Genomic DNA, 18539 nt, shown 5'->3' on the forward strand with positions numbered 1-18539 from the left:
GGTCCGACCTGGCTGACTGCTCCTCCCAGCAGATGTCCAGGTAATTTAGATCACCCATGACAATTACATCCCTTGCCTTAAGTGCCTCTGCAAGCTGGCCTGAAAATACCTGGTCCAGCTCCTCCCCTTGGTTGCGGGGTCTGTAGTAGACCCCCACCATTAAATCCCTCTCCCCACGACCCCCTTGTATCTTGACCCAGAGCACTTCAGCTTGCCCCTCCTGTGACCCCATTTTGCTGGCAGAGTATGTGTATTGCTCTTTGACATAGAGCACCACACCCCCTCCCTTCCTTCCTTCTCTATCCCACCTGTAAAGCCTATAGCCCCTAATGCTAACTGCCCAGTCATGGGATGAATCCCACCACGTTTCTGTAAGCCCTACTATGTCTGGGTTTGAACTGGCTATTCTGAGGGCGAGTTCCTCCTGTTTGTTCCCCATACTACGAGCATTGGTATACAGGCATTTAAGGCCTTGCATAGCTGCGCGTGCCACCCCCTGATTAGGAAGACTATTTGGACCCCTGTTTCTTACCTGGGCACTCCTTGCATGTGTCACCTGTCTTGCTCAGGTGGTGTCTCCACGTCTTCCTGCAGCCCCCTCCCCTGGCGAGGCTAGTTTAAAGCTCGCTGTACGAGATCAGCCAACCTGGAAGAGAAGACACGCTTGCCTTTAGGAGAGAGGTGAAGTCCATCCTGCCCCAACAAGTCCCCCGCCTGAAAGCATGGGTCATTATCTAGGAACCCAAGGCCCACCTGGTGGCACCAACTCCATAAGCGCCTGTTGACCTCACCAATGCAGGCCTCATGTCGCTGTCCCCGCCTACTCACCAGAAGAAGAGAGGAGAATACCACCTGCACCCCCGTCTCCTTAAGCTTGGCCCCCAGAGCCTTGAAGTCCTTCATAATGCAGTTAGGGTTGCCCCTGGCCACGTCATTCATTCCCATGTGGATGACAACCATGGGGTACTGGTCTGCAGGTCGGATGTGGGCCGGGATCCTCTCCGTGATGTCCCAAATCCGAGCCCCAGGCATGAATCAGACCTCCCTCGTCATGGGGTCAGGCCGGCAGATGGGACCTTCCAGTCCTTGTAGGATGGAGACTCTGATGACGAGGATGCGGCTTTTCTTCCTGCTGGTGTTCGTTCTCTGCCCATTCCATGTCGTGTGGGGAGTGGCATCATCCCCATCAGAGGCATTTGCTCTGTCTTTCTCCATCACAGCTGCCAGGGCCTCAAACCTGTTCCCTGTTGCTTAATTGTGGTGGCCATTTTAGAGCTCTGGCTGCCCATAAAATCAGGGCATTTTGGCTGGTAGCAGCATCATCACCTGGCTGTGAGTCTTCATGGAACACTGGAGGTAAGGGAGGAGCTGTAGGGGATGGTCAGGAGGCTCCTGGTCCTGGGCATGACCTAAAACTGCACCTTGCCAGGAGTGGGTGGCCCGGTGGTGCGGGAGCCCCCAGGAAATGTCAGGCCAGTTACCACCCCAGTGAAAGGTGGATTGGGGTGCCTTAACTTCAGCTCCCACAACTGGGTGGGTTACCCCCTTATAGTGTCTGGCAGGTGGACCCCAGTGAGAGAGTGGGGCCATAGACTCAGAAACCTGTCTTAAAATCCCCCTACTGGTCAATGCTGGGGCCAAAACCAGAAGGGTCAAAGGGCTAGGGGCCCATGACAAGGGATGCCCAGAGCTGAGGGCCTGGGGTTCCAACTGGCATGGAGGTGAGGCCAGGGCCAGTGTAGCCAAAGGTCCCAGAGGGACCACATCCATAAAGGGAAACAGCTCAGGGAGCTCTGCAGCCTAGAATGAAGGTGGAATAGGCTGCCTGAATGGAGGGATACAGGTGGTGTTCAAATAGTAGGATTCTGAGGCCCAGAGTGGGACCAGTTGTGTTGACAACAGAGGATGCCATCTGTGAGGCATGGACTGTGGTGTAGGGGAGGTACAGAGCCGCAGATAGCACCCCCTGGCATCGGGGCAAGAAAATGGGCAGCCTCCTGCTTATTAAGATCATTAATTAATTAACATCAAGGTGTGGTGGTTGAGAAGGCAGGTGGTTGGCCCAGAGTAGGCCCCCTGTTACACCTACACATAAATCTGGGAGCCTGTTCCTGAAGATGTTCCAAACAAAAACAAAGAAGGCACTATAAAGTATTTTTCAGTATGACATGTAAGAAACTCAGCTTGTTCATATCTACCGTGCCCAAGCCTGCAGATCTCTAGACTATTGATTCCTTTTTTAACCTACCTCCATCATCAACTATCTCTTCCTACAGTGAAGACCCTAAAGATATTTCATAGCAGATATAACTACACAGGCACAGTTATAGTTATGAGTGTCTGTGCATCTTCTTTATAATGGTCTTTTCACAGATATCTTTTGACATGTAAGACTATTCTAACTTCAGGTATAACCTACCCATTTTTGTTCCACATGAGATAAAACAAGTATAAATGTTGGCTTCAGAGTTGTGGGGCTTAACCAACCTGTTATCCCCTCCGTTCACCTGAGATGATTGCTGAATGCATCCTCGGTTACTGTGACTACCTGGGGATTGAATGGAGGAGAAAGGTGAAATCAAATTATGACAGGACGTTTATAGACCTGGATTCTGTCATGAAGAAAATGGGGGCTGCCTGTACTAACTTTGATGGGAGGTGCTTAGAGTTGAAGCTGGCCTATGGTATCTTCACCTCTATTAAATGGCCAACAAAAATCAGCCAAAGCTAGATGTCATGCATCACCTGGTCATAGAAGGAAAGGAGGTTGGTCAGGCAAGACCTACCTACAACAAAGCCATGTTGGCTATCTCTCAAAGTTGTCTTCCATTAACCTGTTGTTGATGGTTTTGATTTTTTTTTCCCCATGATCTTTCCAGGGATTGAGGTCCAACTGATTGGGCTGTAGCTCCCTGGATCTTCCTTCCTCCCTTTCTTGAAGATAGGCACCACATTGGCCCTCTTCTAATCTTCAAGAACCTCTCCTGAGTGCCATGAGTTCTCAAATATCCTTGCCACTGGTCATGCTATGATGTCAGCCAACTGTTTTAGCACCCTTGGGTGCATTCCATCTGGACCAGATGACTTCTGGATGTCCAGCCTCTCAAGCTGTTCCCTCACAAGATCTTCACCAATTATAGGTGTTCCCCACCCAGCTCCATACTCATGTAGCTGAGCAGAGAACAAGTTCCCCAGCCTGTTCCCCACCTGCTCCACATTCGCAGAACTGAGCAAGCAACAAGCTCACCATCCTCTTCCCAGAATGCAGGGGCTGAGAACTGTCCTGATATGGGGCAGGTCCCAGCCCCATGTCCCAATCAGGTGATCAAGGCACGGGACTTGGAAAGAGCTGCAGGAGTGGGGTAGGTCCCAGTCCCCTGCCCTGATCTGTCAATGGGGCAGCTAGCAGCAAACTGGCTGCTGGAGCTTCCTCACCAGCTGATTGGTGCAGGAGGCTGAGACCAGCCCCTCCCCTGCAGCTTTTTCCAAGTCCCCTGCCCCTGATCAGAGAGCCAGGGCCAGGAGTTCCCTGCTGCTGGGGCAAAGACACATTGTCCCTGCAGCCCCCTGGACCCAGGAGACAGCTGTCTCTTGGCCCAATGCTGCCTGCCAGCCCCTGGGCTAGCACCTAGGGGGAGCTTAGAGCTCCCCACAGTGGCAGTAGGGGTTCATTGCAGGGCCCCAGGAAGTGGGAGCAGCTCGCTGCCATTGGCAGCAAATCTGCTCCTGCTTCCCTGCACTTGGAGACACCTGCCTAGGACCATTTACTCATGGGTAGTTAACACATTATTATTTCTGTAGGATTCTAGGTAGCAACACACAACTCAATTGTTATTAAAAAGCAAGCAATCAGTTGTTACTTTTAGCTGCCGTTACACAATTTTCCAAAATTATTCATTGTTGCGTTAGTTTATTATTAATAGCTTCCATAAATAGATTCTTATTCTACTTTCCAGGCTCCTGTTTGTGACTTAAATGTAACCTTTAGAGGTGCACTGCTACATCGGTCCATATCGTATCAGCACTGCTAGAACAAAAATTGATGTTTTTTTGGACTGATGTGGCTGAAAATGTCACTGATAAATGCTGTGTGCGTGCATGCTGTATATATGCTGTATGCAGTCAGGTGTGCAGCGCGACAGCTTAGAGAGCAGGCTCTGGCCAGTAAGTCTGTGGGAAAGAAGGTGCATGGGAGAAGGAAGGGGCATGTAGGGGCAACCTGGCACTGTCTCCAGCCCTGAGAGCGTAGTGGGCATGCCTTCCCATGCCTTCCCTGGGGGTGTATGCATCAGTGGGAGCTGCCCCCACCCCCACCCGATGAGCTGCTCGTGGCTCTGTTCCATGCCCTGCCCCACCCCAGCTGTGCAGTGCCTGCCCCTGCCCCTGCTTTATCCCCAACCCCATTCCCTCCCTCACCCCTGGGAGCCTCAATCTGCCCCATCCCCTGACAGAATTACTAGCCTGACTCTGATCTCCAAGCTGCCGGACTGCATATCAGGAATCCGATCGGTATCAACCGATATGGCTAATTAATAATCAGCCATTGGTATTGGCCCAAAAAATCTTTATTGGTACACTCCTAGTAGCCTTGTTGATTAGTGATTGTGTACCAGCTTAAGCACGTATCATTTATAACTCAGGATATGTACAGATGTGCCCTATGTGCATTTTACAGTGCTGTCATTTAGAGCATTTTTATATCACTTTAAAGTTACAGCACTCTTAAACATGACAGAAGTACAGTGTTTGGTGTGGGGGGCTCTGAGCCTCCCTGAGCTTTCCAGGCTAAACAGCAGGAGGTGTGCTGCAGCTTTCTGGGGCTGCAGGAGACTGTATACAGCAACAGACCAGGTGAACTGGAGAAGGTGGAGCTGAGAAGAGAGGCTGTGAATCAGCTTCTCATTTGCTCCCCCACCCCTGTTCAGTTCTGGGAGCTGTAGGCAGGCTCCAGGGAACCCTGGCAGCTTTCCCTGTTTCAGCCTGTTCAGCTTTCCCTGCTCCTGGAACCACCTAGGGGGTCTCACCTGCTAGAACTCCCCTCGCCAATGGTGAAAGCCACCAGCAGGGGCACAGAGAGGGAAAGCGGGGCAGGCAGAAGCTTGGAAACTGGCAGAAACTTGGAAAACATACCAGAGATACCTGAAAGTCTTGAAATGTTACTCTCAGCAGTGTTTTCAGAAAAATTTCCATATCAAGCTGAAAGATGGAAAAAGGAATGCCAGCATTCTGGCTCAAGCAAACACCATCAGCATTGAAGCCATGTTTATATGATACCACCTCCACTGGACAGGATATATATCACAAAGATACTTGACAACCAGCTCCCAAAACAGATTCTGTACGCCTAACTTACTGAAGGTTACTACTCTAGGGGTGAGCAAAAGAAGAGATGCAAGAATACTTTGAAGGCCAATCTGAAGAAATGCAGTACTAACATCAATACACAGGAGCCTTAAGTACTGAAACATCCTTATTGGTGCCATGATATAAGACAAGGCATTGATCATTTTGAGCCAACTCACTTCACTAGAGGTGGATAAATGAGAGAGACAAAAGGAAAGAGTTGTGACTGGACACCACCAAGATCTCCTCTTTCCTCCCAGAACCATCTGCCACATCTGCAGGCAAACATATAGATCTCAGATCAGCCTCCTCAGTCATCTCTGGACTCACCGATGACTTCCTTATTTACTTCCTTATTTATTGGAAGGCTGTAATCCTCATTCATATTGAATAAGGACTTGGAGAACAAGACCAATGAAAGGAGAGAGATGAAATTGTCTGTAGAAAAAAGGGGGGAGGGGGGAGAGGAAGATCTTCAACTGCAGCCACTTGTAGATCCAGGAGATTGGCTTTACTCTTCCCCCAAGTCCCCCTTCCCCCTCCCCCCTGCCCCCCCACAATTCCTGGTGAATCAAAGAGGTCAGAGGAAAATTAGCCCCAGAGATCCACCAAACTGAAAAATCATTATTTGCACAACTCTAGCAGTGGGATGCTACTAATATCATTTATCTAGTACAACCTATGGCATAATCTTCACAGCTAAGATATCTTACATTCTATTTGCACCTTCTTCACTAGTCAAGCAAGGTAATGCTAATGGAAGAAATTGGCTTGTATTGCATCATAAATCATTTAAAAAAACATTTTCTTTGCTTGTCAGGTTGATCCAAACAAAGGAAGCAAAGATCCTCCCATAATTGTAAGTATTGCTCCTCCCATACTAATTTCCAGTTATGGGCTGGCATTGTGTTCAAACTATCACAGGGTTATTATTCCTAACACACAAAGGGTTTGATGTTAATACTACAAAACTGAACATGCAATGCTCTATCTGTATTCACAAGTTTCTTAAATATATAACATTTTAGGCTTAAGGGATAATCAATAGTTTTGTAACTGGATGCTCTAGGACAAATCATGTGCTTTAGTCAAAGGTAGAACTTTCCGCAACAAAAAAAGGCTGTTTTATGGGCATAATTTGACACATCAATTTCTATGAAAGATGGCAAGCTTCCTTTTTCTTTTTCTTCTTCACATCAATTTAAGTAAATCTAAGAAAACACTGAGTGCTTGAGAAACTTTTGAATGCTTTTGAGTGAGGTTTAAATAAGGACCATAACCATCCTTTGTAGAACAATCTGCCCTATGACCCCACCTCAGTCCAGAAAATATATGAGAAGGCAGGGTAGATTTCCACCTTACAGAATAATCAAAGTGTGTGTGTGTGTGTGTGTATCACACACACACACAGATATCACAAGGTTTCATGAGCTGTAGTTCACTTAACAGATGCCATGATAGTATGTTAACCATTTGATGGCCTTGAGCAATAATGTGTGACAGACAGTGAAGAGCATTGGGAAGGTATAGAAAGTTTACTCTTCTCAATATCACCTAACCCTGTAAACCTCTGATAAAACAAACTGATAGAAATACATCTCCCTTTTCAACTTTTGTTAAAGAGCTATTAGCAAGCAAGGGGAACAAGAAGTCTCCTTAGAGCACAAGAATTAAAATGAAGGTTGTGACCTTTCAAATTTTAATGGCGGAAATATCTTCCAAAAAGAAAACTGTCAGTGGAGGGATGGGCTAATTTATTAAGGGATAGTTCTGGAAGAAACTTGGCATTTAGCCATACTCTTTTTACACCATGGAATAACAATGCTCTTCATATAAAGCTCAGATCAGTAAATGCAAACTTGCACATTATTAACATCTGTGCAGAGATTGAGTATTTTTGTTCCCTATAATTGTTTTGGTTTTAGGTAGACCAGGAAACCTACACATTTGAAAACTTCAATGTGAAGAAAAAATACCTCCTGCAAATCAGAGCCCATTCAAATGCGTGTCTCTTAAGCGAAAAATGGGGGGAGTGGAGCAAACCAGTTGAGTTTGGTAAGAATGAAAGACTGCATGTTCTTAACTTAATTTTATCCCAGTAGTCCCCTATCTACCTCACTTGCCATCTTGCATTCACAGAAACACAGATATATTAATTCTGTTCAGCCATTTCTTCTTTCCAGTTGGTAATGAAGAGAGAGGATAGGTTTGTCTTGTAGTACTGGGGCAGCTTTTGTATAGTAGGAGAAGGGAAGCCAATATAAGAACACAAATGGTTATGACCAGGGATCTGGGTTTACTCTGAGAAAAAAAATCCCAAATTTTCTGATTTAAAAAATAACAAACCCAAAATCCACATGTTTCTGAGACTAAAATGAAGTACCACTAAATGTGTGTGTACAATGCTTACTGAAACAACCAATCACAGTGCTCCAGACAGACAGAAAGAGTGTTATTATTATAGATCCTAAGGCATTTCAAACAGATATACAAGCAAGTCAGAGCTAGAATGAACCACCGGGCCCCCCAGCACTGCTGAAGGGTGGGGAAAAAAAAAGTGGTGAGGGGCCCAATCCCTTTTTTTTAATTTTCCCCAGAGCCTGCCCGCCTCTCCTGCAGCCAGGGGATGGAGTGGGGGGCGAGCTGCCAGCAGGTCCTGATCTGCAGGGGACCCCGGTGCTTCCCTCCATGGTGGTGGCACCCCTGGGACTTTCTGGGTAGGGTGCAAGCGGATGGGTGCTGCCCAGTGGGCACCGCTGCCGTGGAGGAAAGCATTGGGATCCTCTGCAGGTTGGGGGCTGCATGACATGCTGGCAGCTTGCTCCCCAGCCATGGGAGATGCAGGCAGGCTCCAGGGGAAAAAAAAAAAGATCAGGGTCCTCACCACATTTTTGGTTTGTTTATTTTTTTCTCGGTGGATCCTGCCCACATGATCTGCTTCTGGGTCATGCAGCCTTTTAGCTGGGGGGGGGGGGGGGGGGGGGTCCCCCCTCCTTAGTGGCAGTGTCCCTAGAGCTGCCCAGGCAGGGTGCTAGATGCACAGATACATCCCTAGCTCACAGGCAACACCCACCATATCCAACAGTGCATGGGGCACTGGAAGCCTGGGTGTGCTTGGGGAAGCTTGGGCTTGGTGGACTTCCAGTGCCCCGTGCAACATCCCTGCCACCTTCCCTCCACCTGGGACCACCCAGGAATGGGCTGGATGTCCCAGGAAGGCAGCAGGAGGGTGTCTGGGTGTGCTGCCAGCCAGAAGAGATGGTGGGAAAGGGGCACTGGAAGCCCACCAAGCCTGAGCTTCCCCAAGCACGCCCAGGCTTGCAGTGCCCCATGCACCCTCCCTGCCACCTTCTCTGCATAGGGCAATTGTACACGTGAGTAATATCGCTATAATTTGTTGCATAGCAAACTAGAATACATGGGATGTCTTTTAGTTTTCTATGTAAAAAGTCATTTAAATTGAAATACGCCACTGAACATATACACTGTTATGAAATTTTAATCGTAACATGCCGCCAAATGCGTACACTGTTACTCAATTAAACCATTAAAAAGGACAAATAAACCACTAAAAGGGGCAATTTCCTCACATGTTCAAGGGCCCTTAGTCACATACAAGGGCCCTCTTATTCTATGACTATAAACAAGTCACAAGGTCAGACAAAATATGTACTTGTATTCCTAAGCCTGTGTTTACACACAGACACCTTTATGTAGCCTTTTCAAGAGTAAGAAGTTTTGATTCCATTAAAGTATTCAGTCAGAGGATAACTAGAAATCCTGGATTTAAAGAAATTCTTTTGCAATAAAAATGTAATCACAAATGTTTTGCAGGTTTCAGCAAGTGTGTGTGTGTTAGTGGTGTTTTACTTTAATTGCGGGAAAATGTGGATGGGAGGTTTAAATCAGAAAATTTGGGATTTTTTTAATCAGAGAAAACTAGGATCCCTGGTTATGACTATAAACACCAACTGCTGCTTCAAACTCCATGTTCTCCTTTGCCAGCAGATCATTATTGTGGCCGTTCTTCATCTTTCTTCTCTCTCCTCTGCCTCCCTTCCTCTTTCTTTGGCCTCTTCATCTTCCTCTTTGTCCTTATCAGCAGGGTTGCCAACCCAAGGAATTTTTTCTTAGCTTTAATTAATATCCAACTTTTTTTTTTACTGATGTGTCTTTTTATTGATAATGTAAATGTCACTTTTCTGCTAGGCCCTGCCCTGCCTCAAGGTCCCAGTTAGAAAGCCTGGGTTCATTTTTAGGGGTTTAACATCAACCATAGTAAAAATCTTTGGTTGTCAATAGAAAATTTGCAGTGAAAAAATATGCCTTGGGTTGGCAATCTTGTTTGACTTCAGCAATGCTTTTACACTGTTCTGCCACCCATGTCCCTCCCCACCCAGGGCCCCCTACCCACCTTCACACCCTGATGCCCTGCACCATGCTGCTCCTCCAGCCCAACCCTCAAACTTACCCCCACTGGCCCCACTCTTCCTATCCCACCATGGACTCCCAAAGAAGCCTACCTGTGGTATATTGAGTCTGGGACACACAAGGAGTGGCACATAGCCAAGAGAACACTACAGTCCCTCTCAGACACCAGTGACATAGCTGTGCTCTTTCTGTTGGCACTTCAATCAAGCTGTGGCAGCTTAGTGTTTTTATACTTCTTTCTCTTCCTGCTTTTGTATTTTTATCTTTTTCTCCTTGCCTCTTCAGTGTCTTTCCCTTCTCCATTCCTGTCTTGCCTCTTCTTCTGGCAGAATCCTCCTGAACCTCTGGGCTAGTGACAGAAGTTACACATAAACCAATTCAAGTGATCAGGAACCAGTTTAAACCTGTAACAGAACAGAAGTTCAATGCACATAAACCAGTTTCAAAATGGCTGAAACGCATTTAAGATAAACGTGGTTGAATATAGTATCCTATTTAACTGATGTAGCTCAAACCAGTACATGGAACTTCTGTCCCAGACCCACTCCTGATTCAACTTAACTCACAGTCCTCCTATCCCTGGAGGCTGTTCAGCCCTGGGCTGTGCCCTCTACTCCAATGGAGCAGGGCTGGCTGCATCCCCAGCTGCCAACAGGGACTTCTTCATTCCTGGAAGCCAGGAGCCCGATCACTGGACCATTCCCGCTGCTCAGCCAACAGGCCAGCTGAGAAGGGAGTGGGAGGAAAAACAGCCATGCTGAGGGCCTCTCCCCATGCACCTGGCACAACCCAGATGGGGTTCCAGAGATGGGTAGGGTGCCATTCGCCCTGCACTTCCTCCTCAGCTGGCCGCTGACCAAGGAGGGGGCATGGCCAGGTGATAGGCCCAATTCCTAGCTCTTGGTGCAAGGGGGAAGAGAAATGCCCCACTGGGGAGGTACCCCCTTCCCTGCTTCCACCCACACCAGAGAGACCCCAGCTGGGTGTCCAGTGCCAGGAAGAGCAGAGGGGAAGTTTCCCCCTACACCCCCTCCTCAACCAGCCTAGACTGAAGAGGGGGCATGGCTAAAGGAACCAGCTCCAGGCTTGGGGAGAAAGGATAATGCACCCTGCTGGGAGCTTCCCCCTCCCCCTGCATGGAGGACACACTGGGGCTGTAGTGTGGGGTGGAGGGGGGGGTTCCCTCCAGGCCCCCTCCTCATCCAGTCCAGACTGAGGAGGGGGCATGTCTAGAGAGAAACCAGCTCTGGGGACAGAGAGAGAAGGGGAAACACCCTGTGGCAGAGCACCTTTGATGCCTGCCACTTTAATGGCTTAGACAGAGCAGCCTGCAGGTAGTTGCATTCCCAATCGGGGGTTACATGGCCATCAGGAGGCTGCCTGATTAGGGAAAGGGCTCAGCTGCTGGCAATAAGAAAAGGCCTGAGCAGGGAAGCCAGCAGTTTGCTGCAAGCAGCTGGAGAGGGAACATCACCTGGCTGGAGCTGCTGCTCACATAACACCTTGGAGGTACAGGGCAGGAACTATGGGGATGGCAGGAGGTTCCTGGTCCTGGGGCATGACCTAAAACTACACCCTGCTAGGGATGGATAGTGTAGTGGGGCTGCTTGTGATGGGGTGGTGCCCAGGAAATGCCAAAGCAGTTACCTCCCTAGTGAAAGTCAAGTATGGGGTGTCTTATATCCCCAGCCCCCACAATCTGGTTGATAACCCAGCAGCAGGGACAGGAAGGGGGCCAGGCATGTCTACATACACCTGAGCATCATGGGGTGTGAGACCCTGTGGCCCCAGTGAAGGAGGTCTGAAAAGTGACCCCAGTGAGGGGTCACAGTGTTGGCCTTAGCAGGGGGGGCAGAATAGGAGCCCTAGTGAGGGGGTAATAGAGTGCATGGAAGGGCCATGCAGAGCAGGGTCACAAGGGCAACCTAAAGGACTGCACATGTGGATGTAGAGTAGGGTCTGCGTAGGTGGGCCTGAAGGGCTGCACAGAGTAGGGTTGCCAGTGGGTCCTGAAGGACTGCACACAGGCCAACCCCAAGAGTTGGATGAGAAGTTGAAGGCCCTAGTGAGAGGGCATAAATGGAGGCCTTAGTGAGAGGGCAGGAGGCCCAGGCACATGCGAGGATGCCTGTGGCAGAGTTACGATTTTGGATGCCATCTGCGTGGCATGGAACACTGTATAGGAGAGGTCGGAGCCATGTATAATGCCCTAGGCATTGAGGCACATAATGGGCAGTCTCCCATATTTTTATATCCGTTTTAAAACAGCAAGACATGGCAGGAGAGACAGGGCAGACTGCTGTAGAAAGGTGGGCAGACCAGCACTGTGGCCAGCCTAGTGAAATCCCCCTGTCACACACCCCACTAGGGCCTACCCTCCTTCCCCCTGCTTCCCCCGCACTGGGGAGGCCCCAGCTGGGGGTCTGGTGGGGGAATCCCCCTCATGTCCCCTTCTGAGCTAAATGGAGGCTAAAGAGGGGGGATGGCTGGGGAAATCACCTATGTCCCGGCTCAGTTCAATCTAAGCAGTTTACAGAAACCTGCAGAGATTGAATCAATTCAGCCTCAGGCTTTTTGACTGTCTGTACGTAGCCCTAGGCTTCATAGAGTGGGTTCTTCTCTGCTTCTGAGGAAATTTTACCTTCCAGATGTTTCTCAATCCCCTGAAAAATACCTGGGTTAAAATATTCTTCAGATTATTAAAAGTTGCATAGATTTTTATATTAGTAGTCAATATTATTAAATATCAAAGCAGATATCTGACATCGTTGTATAAAAACCCACTTGCTTTGCTAATAACTTCTGACCTTTTTTTATTGTCTGCCTTTCAGGTTCCGAAGAATATATGTCCAGTCTTACAATAACATTAATCTTTATAGCACTTGGAACAATCCTAGTGGTATTGTTTGTCTGTTTTCTCTGCAAAAGGTAAATCTAACTTATCAACACAGACACTTTTTTGTGTAATACGCACACATTTCGTACAAGCCAAATAACATGTTTATTTTAATATTTATTATGTTTGTTTTATGGTTTCAGTAAGACTGTGACAAGAAATAAGTTGCAAGGCAAGGCTTTTCTGGTATAAGTTTTATTGGCTCAACTGTATTTTTGAGAGAGATGTTGGACAAGCTTTTAGGCATGAGGGGCCTAATCCGTTTCTTAAGTAACTGTTTTCACTCACATCAGGAGTGTCAGACTCACCTGATCCCCCAGGCTGCATATAGACCTCAGCAAGCCTTGTGTCCTGAATCCATACCCACCTCCAATGACAAGGTTAATGCAGCTGTCACTTGTCCTTTCACTGCTAAAACATGTCCCCTGAATTCTGGGAGAAGGTGGACCCCATCACCAAATTCCCAGCCACTCCAGGAGAGCTGCAGGCTGGATAAAATAGTTGAAGGAACAGTTATCTTTGATACCTCCAATTTACATCAAATTAAACAATTGCTTTTTTCGGTTAGTTAGCTTAGCCTGTGTCTGCTTCTCTCTCAGATCTGAATAAGGGCACTTTATTTCCAAGCACTTATCCAACATCTCTCCTAACTATGTGGTTAATCCAATAAAAGCTATTCCAAAAAAACAAAAATTGCCTCTCTCAAACTTCCTGGACAATCATGTCCACAACAAAACTCCAACCCTACTCACAAAAAAACAAGATAGTTGGGTAGTGTTGTTGAAGCCTACAGGTAAAAGGTCTACCTGTGAGATGCATAGAAGCATTACTTCATAATTAATAATCAATAACAAATAATTAAAAAGAGTATTAATTTTACAGCTTTGTTCTCCTGGGTGGCTATTGGCTCTATTGTAAAATAAATATACAATTCTAATATCCTGGCTTGTTAGCATTTTCCATATACTTTGCACCAGTGGCACAGGGGCCAAAAGGCCATCTTGGCTTAATAGAGAAGTCGCAGATCTTCTGAAAAAGAAAAGGGAGACTTACCAATGATGGAAGCTAGAAGTAGGCCCCATGGAGAACTGTATAAGATTGGCCCATGCCTGTAGGGGGCAGATTAGAAAAGCAAAGTTGGTGACCAAATTCAAGTTAGCAACCAAAATTAAGGACAATGAGAAGTCCTTCTATAGGTACGTAGATAACAGGAGGATAACCAGTGGAAACATGGAACCACTTCCCAGTGCATCTGGTTCACCAACACCAAGGAGAAAACTGAATTCCTGAGTGAGTACTTCACATCTGTATTCCACCACTCTAAGAGTGATAGCCTACCAAATGCAAATATGACACAGAATACAGGCAGTCCTCAGATTTACGATGCAATTGGTTCCTGAAAACCATGTCTGAAGTTGAAATGTCATAACTCGGAACCAATTTTCCCATAGGAACAGTGCTACAAATGGGGGATTGGTTCCTTTACAACAGTTGATACTGCATGCAGATGGTAAGTGGTGGGGGGGAGGGGGAAGGGAAGGGGCTTGGGGGTGCAGATCAATGCACTCCACAGTGAGGGAGGGGCTGGGGCTGGGGCTGGAATTGGGGCTCGGGCAAGTGCTGCCCAGCCGGGGCCAGGTGGGTGCGGGGTGAGGGCGGTGGTTCCCATTGCTGCACACTGCTCGTCTGGCATTTCTTCCAACAGTTCCCGCCACTGCTCCTGCCACTGATCCAGCAGGACATGGGGGGGGTGGTATGTGCCCCCAAATTTGCATGGGGTGAGGCAGGTGGGGCCAGGGCTGCATTGGGCTGTGCTCTGGGTGGACAGTGGGCGCTATGATAAATTTTCAGATGGCTGCAGCACCCCACCTTCCCTTCCCCCTCCCCTTCCACCGCTTACCAGCTTCACGCAGTATCGACCATTGTAAAGATGAAACTCAAGTTGGAACAGCAAAACAGGGTGTCAATTTATAAACATCATAAGTGACATTCATCACAATTCGAAGTTGTAAGTCGATGTAGAGCTGATGAGAGAACAGCTAGAGAGGCTGGCTATCTGTAAATCAGCAGGACCAGATGAACTCCATCTGAAAGTGCTGAACGACCTAGCCGAAGTCATCGCAGGACCACTGGTGAACCTCTTTGAGAATTCATGGTGCTTAGGACAGGTCTCAGACTGGAAGAGAGCCAATGTTGTATCCATCTTCAAGGAGAAGAGAGAGGACCCAGGGAACTACAGGTTTATTTAGCCTGACCTCAGTCCTCAAAAAATGTCTCAAGGAGTCCATATCCGATAAGCTAGTAGAAGGCAAAATTCTGAATGACAGCCAGTGTGGTTTTGTCATGGGTTAACCTCATCTCCTTTTATGACCAAGTTACTCACCAACTAGATAAGGGAGATGAGGTTGATGTCATTTACCTGGACTTTAGGAAGGCCTTTAACTTGGTGTCCCATTAGTCTATCAAGGTAAAACTAGAGAACTATGGGCTCAACAATTCAATGGTCAGATGGGTGGGAAACTGGCAGAGGTTGGACCCAGAGAGTACTAATAGATGGATCTGTGTTGGCCTAGTGGAAGGTAGCCAGTGGGGTCCCCCCAGGGTTTGGTACTTGGACCAGTGCTTTTCAACATCTTCATCAATGAGCTGGATGTAAGGATGAAAAGCACATGGTCAAAGTTTGCCAATGACACTAAGCTGCAGGGAAGTGTGGCCACGCATCAGGGTAGGCTGATGATCCAGGTGGACCTAGACAGATTAGTCAGATGGGTGGACCAGAACCAGGTGCTATTCAACTCTGAGAAGTGTAAAGTGTTCCATCTGGGAAGGAAAAATCCTCAACAACCTTACAGGCTCTGTGCTGCTACACTAGCTAGCACCATGTCCAAAAGGGACCTGGGGGTCATAATTGATCATAAAATGAATATGAGCCACCAGTGTGATGCTGCAGTTAATAAAGCAAACAATACACTGGCATGCATCAACCAGTGCATCTCAAGCAAACATAAGGAAGTTATTCTCTCACTCTACTCAGAATTGGTGAGGCTGTAGCTAGAGTATTGCATCCAGGTCTGGGCACCACACTTCAAGAAGGATGTGGAGAAGCTTGAGAGAGTCTAGAGAAGACCCACTCGTATGCCTGATGAGCAAGCCATATGAGGAAAGGTTGGCAGATATGGGACTCTTCAGCCTAGGAAAGAGAAGATTTTGGGTGGATCTGGTGGCAGCTTACAAATATATCAGGGGTGAATATCAGAGGCTAGTCAAACAAGAATTCACCAAAGCACCCAAGAGGAAAACCAGGAGCAATGGTCATAAACTCCTAGAAGAAGGTTTCAGACTGGATATAAGAAAAAACTTCTTCACGGTTTGTGTGACCAGACTCTGGAATAGACCCCAGATCTACTGGGTCGTATAAACATTATACGGGGGTGGTGAAGGCCTAGAGATCTTCAAAAGGAGACTGGACACACATCTTGCTGGGGTTATTTGAACTCAACAGTCTTTCCTACCCAGAGCAGGGGGCTGGACCCAGTGATCTCACAAGGTGCTTTCTAGCCCTAAACATATGTGAATGGTTTCTTTATTCTAGTTAAGATCCTCAGGTAAATTACAATATCTTAAAATAATTCAACATCACATTTTAGTTATGCATTGTTTCCTTTGATTGTAACAGAGAAAAATAAGATCTCTCTCTCCGACATACAATAGAAGACCAAATATTTAAACACATTCTGTGCTGAATCTGTTCTTTTCATCACTATTCCTTTTTGTTCCCTTAGGTACTGTAATTTGAAGAAAATATTTTCTCCAGTACCACAACCAAGAAATAAATTTAACATTCTTTTACTTGATGAACAACCTATGCAGGTACAGTTTTTCCATTTGCATGGTATTTGCTGAATCTATCACATCATGGAAGAAATGGCAGAGTTTTCAATTCATAAACGTCAGGGTAGCTGGTCTTTAATTCTTTTTTGCTACTTTGCTGTGGTATGTACCGATAAACCAATTATCTTTAGCCACAAATTAAAGGTGGAATTAAGATTTTAGGTAGATAGGTAACTTTTTGCCAGTTCTCCCAAGCTGACTTATGTCTCAGGGTAAAACAAACATCACCTGATGTATCATTTGTGCCACCATAATTTTTATGGTGGCACAAATGCTGAGCATATAGACATGACTACCCTTTTTGTGATGCATCAGAAATGAGACAAAAGGTTCTAATAAATTATGCTACTGCCAGTACTCTCTCACCACCCCAAGCAAGTGCTCTGGGGGCTTGAGGGGCCCAGTCTTGTGAACCCAGGTAGGATTCAGCCCCAGATCCAGCCCTTGCCTCACTTTCTCCTCTTAAAGAGATGTGCCTCAGGGGTGCATCTCCATAAGTGAAGAAAGCCCATGTGTATCTGGGCATGGAGGCATGGGACCTGGGGTGCCTCTTCACTGGGACTTGTGCTAGCCTATGCTTACACATGAGGCATGGGTCAGTTCAGGACTAAAGGTGGAGCAGCAAGAGATCCAGGGAATCCCTTATCAAAGAGAATATATCACCCTTTGTTCTGCATCGGTCATGGGGCTGATGTGGGACAATGGGCAACATGCGTGTCACCCAAAGCAGATCAGCTGTGGAAGGACATGTCATCTGTAGCTGATCTGCTACATTTTGGTAACCTCCCTTTCTACCTTTAAAGAAACTCAGAATGATGGAACAATCAACACTTGTAATCTGTGGATACTGACTACATAGTACAAGGAATCCAACTCTTATAAATCTAAACATGAGACAAGGGCAAAAATATAAAGAACAGTATTTGGCCAAGACTCCTGTGCTCTATTTTCATTATATTCTTATTCTACAGCAGGGGTAGGCAATGTTTTTTTGCCAGAGTGCCGAAAAACCCCACAATGCCTACCTTGGAAGGTGCCAGAGTGCTGGCATGTGAGGAAAATACAAAATGAGGGCAGGGGGTACATGACAGGATGCCCTGCTGCCCCTGGCCTGCCAGCTCAAGCTCTGTGGCTGTGAGCAGCTACCCAGAACTTGGGCCAGCTGCAAACATCTGCTGCCTCTCTGTCCCGGCCCTGGGCTCCAGGAAGGCAGGACATACTGGCAATGCTCCCCACTGTGCTGCCCTAGCTGCTTCTGCAAAGCAGCTTTGGAATCTGGCATGGCAGGGCACAACAGGGGCGCAGAAAGCTGCCTGCTCCAAGCTCTCTGCTGCCCTGCCACACTTCTGTATGTACGGGAGCAGTGTGGGCAGCAGTGCTGGGTTGTGCCTCTCGCTGCTGCCCCTGCCTGCTGGGGAAACGTGGCAGAGGAGCTCGGAGCAGGCAGCTTTATGCACCCCACGATGTGTCCTGCCACGCCAGGTTCCCACACTGCTTTGCAAAAGCAGTGAGGGCAGCACAGCAGGGAACACTGCCGGTATGTGCTGCCTCCCCAGAGCCTGGGACCAGGGCTGGGGCTGGGAGACAGCTGGAGCCAGGGTGGAGAGGCAGCAGATGTTTGCAGCTGGCCCAGGTTCTGGGTAGCTGCTGATAGCCACGGCGCCCAGGCTGCTTGCAGCAGGGCTTCCATGGGAGCAGTCTGGGCTCTGTGGCTATCAGCAGCTAACCCGAACTCGGGGCCACAGTTGCAACCAGGAGGCTACAAACAGCTGCTGCCCTCCCGCCCGGGCCCTAGCTGCTTCCCAGCCATGGGTTCTGGGAAGGCAGCAGGTGCTGGCACTATACCCGTTGGGGCCGGGGCAGCAGCTGTTTGTAGCCTCCCAGCTGCAGCTGGCCCCACGGAGCCCGGGCTGCTCCCAGCAGGGCTTGCAGCATCCCAGATGCCTGCTGGGGACAGCCCAGGCTCCTGGCTGGCAGC

The 18539-nt window shown here is 47.9% G+C and overlaps 1 protein-coding gene across 2 annotated transcripts in view; it reads left to right on the forward strand.

The window, feature by feature from the left end:
• LOC102388771 (granulocyte-macrophage colony-stimulating factor receptor subunit alpha-like) overlaps positions 1–18539 on the forward strand; it is a 38129-nt gene that overhangs the window by 16766 nt on the left and 2824 nt on the right. For both annotated transcript variants that reach the window (XM_014521617.2, XM_025208508.1), the window contains exons 8-11: positions 6164–6202; positions 7269–7398; positions 12606–12702; positions 16453–16540. In XM_014521617.2, the coding sequence (XP_014377103.2) occupies positions 6164–6202; positions 7269–7398; positions 12606–12702; positions 16453–16540 (354 nt within the window). The remainder of the gene's footprint in view (positions 1–6163; positions 6203–7268; positions 7399–12605; positions 12703–16452; positions 16541–18539) is intronic.

Source organism: Alligator sinensis, unplaced genomic scaffold, assembly GCF_000455745.1.
Source record: "Alligator sinensis unplaced genomic scaffold, ASM45574v1 scaffold395_1, whole genome shotgun sequence".
In the NCBI taxonomy this organism is placed as follows: Eukaryota; Metazoa; Chordata; order Crocodylia; family Alligatoridae; genus Alligator; species Alligator sinensis.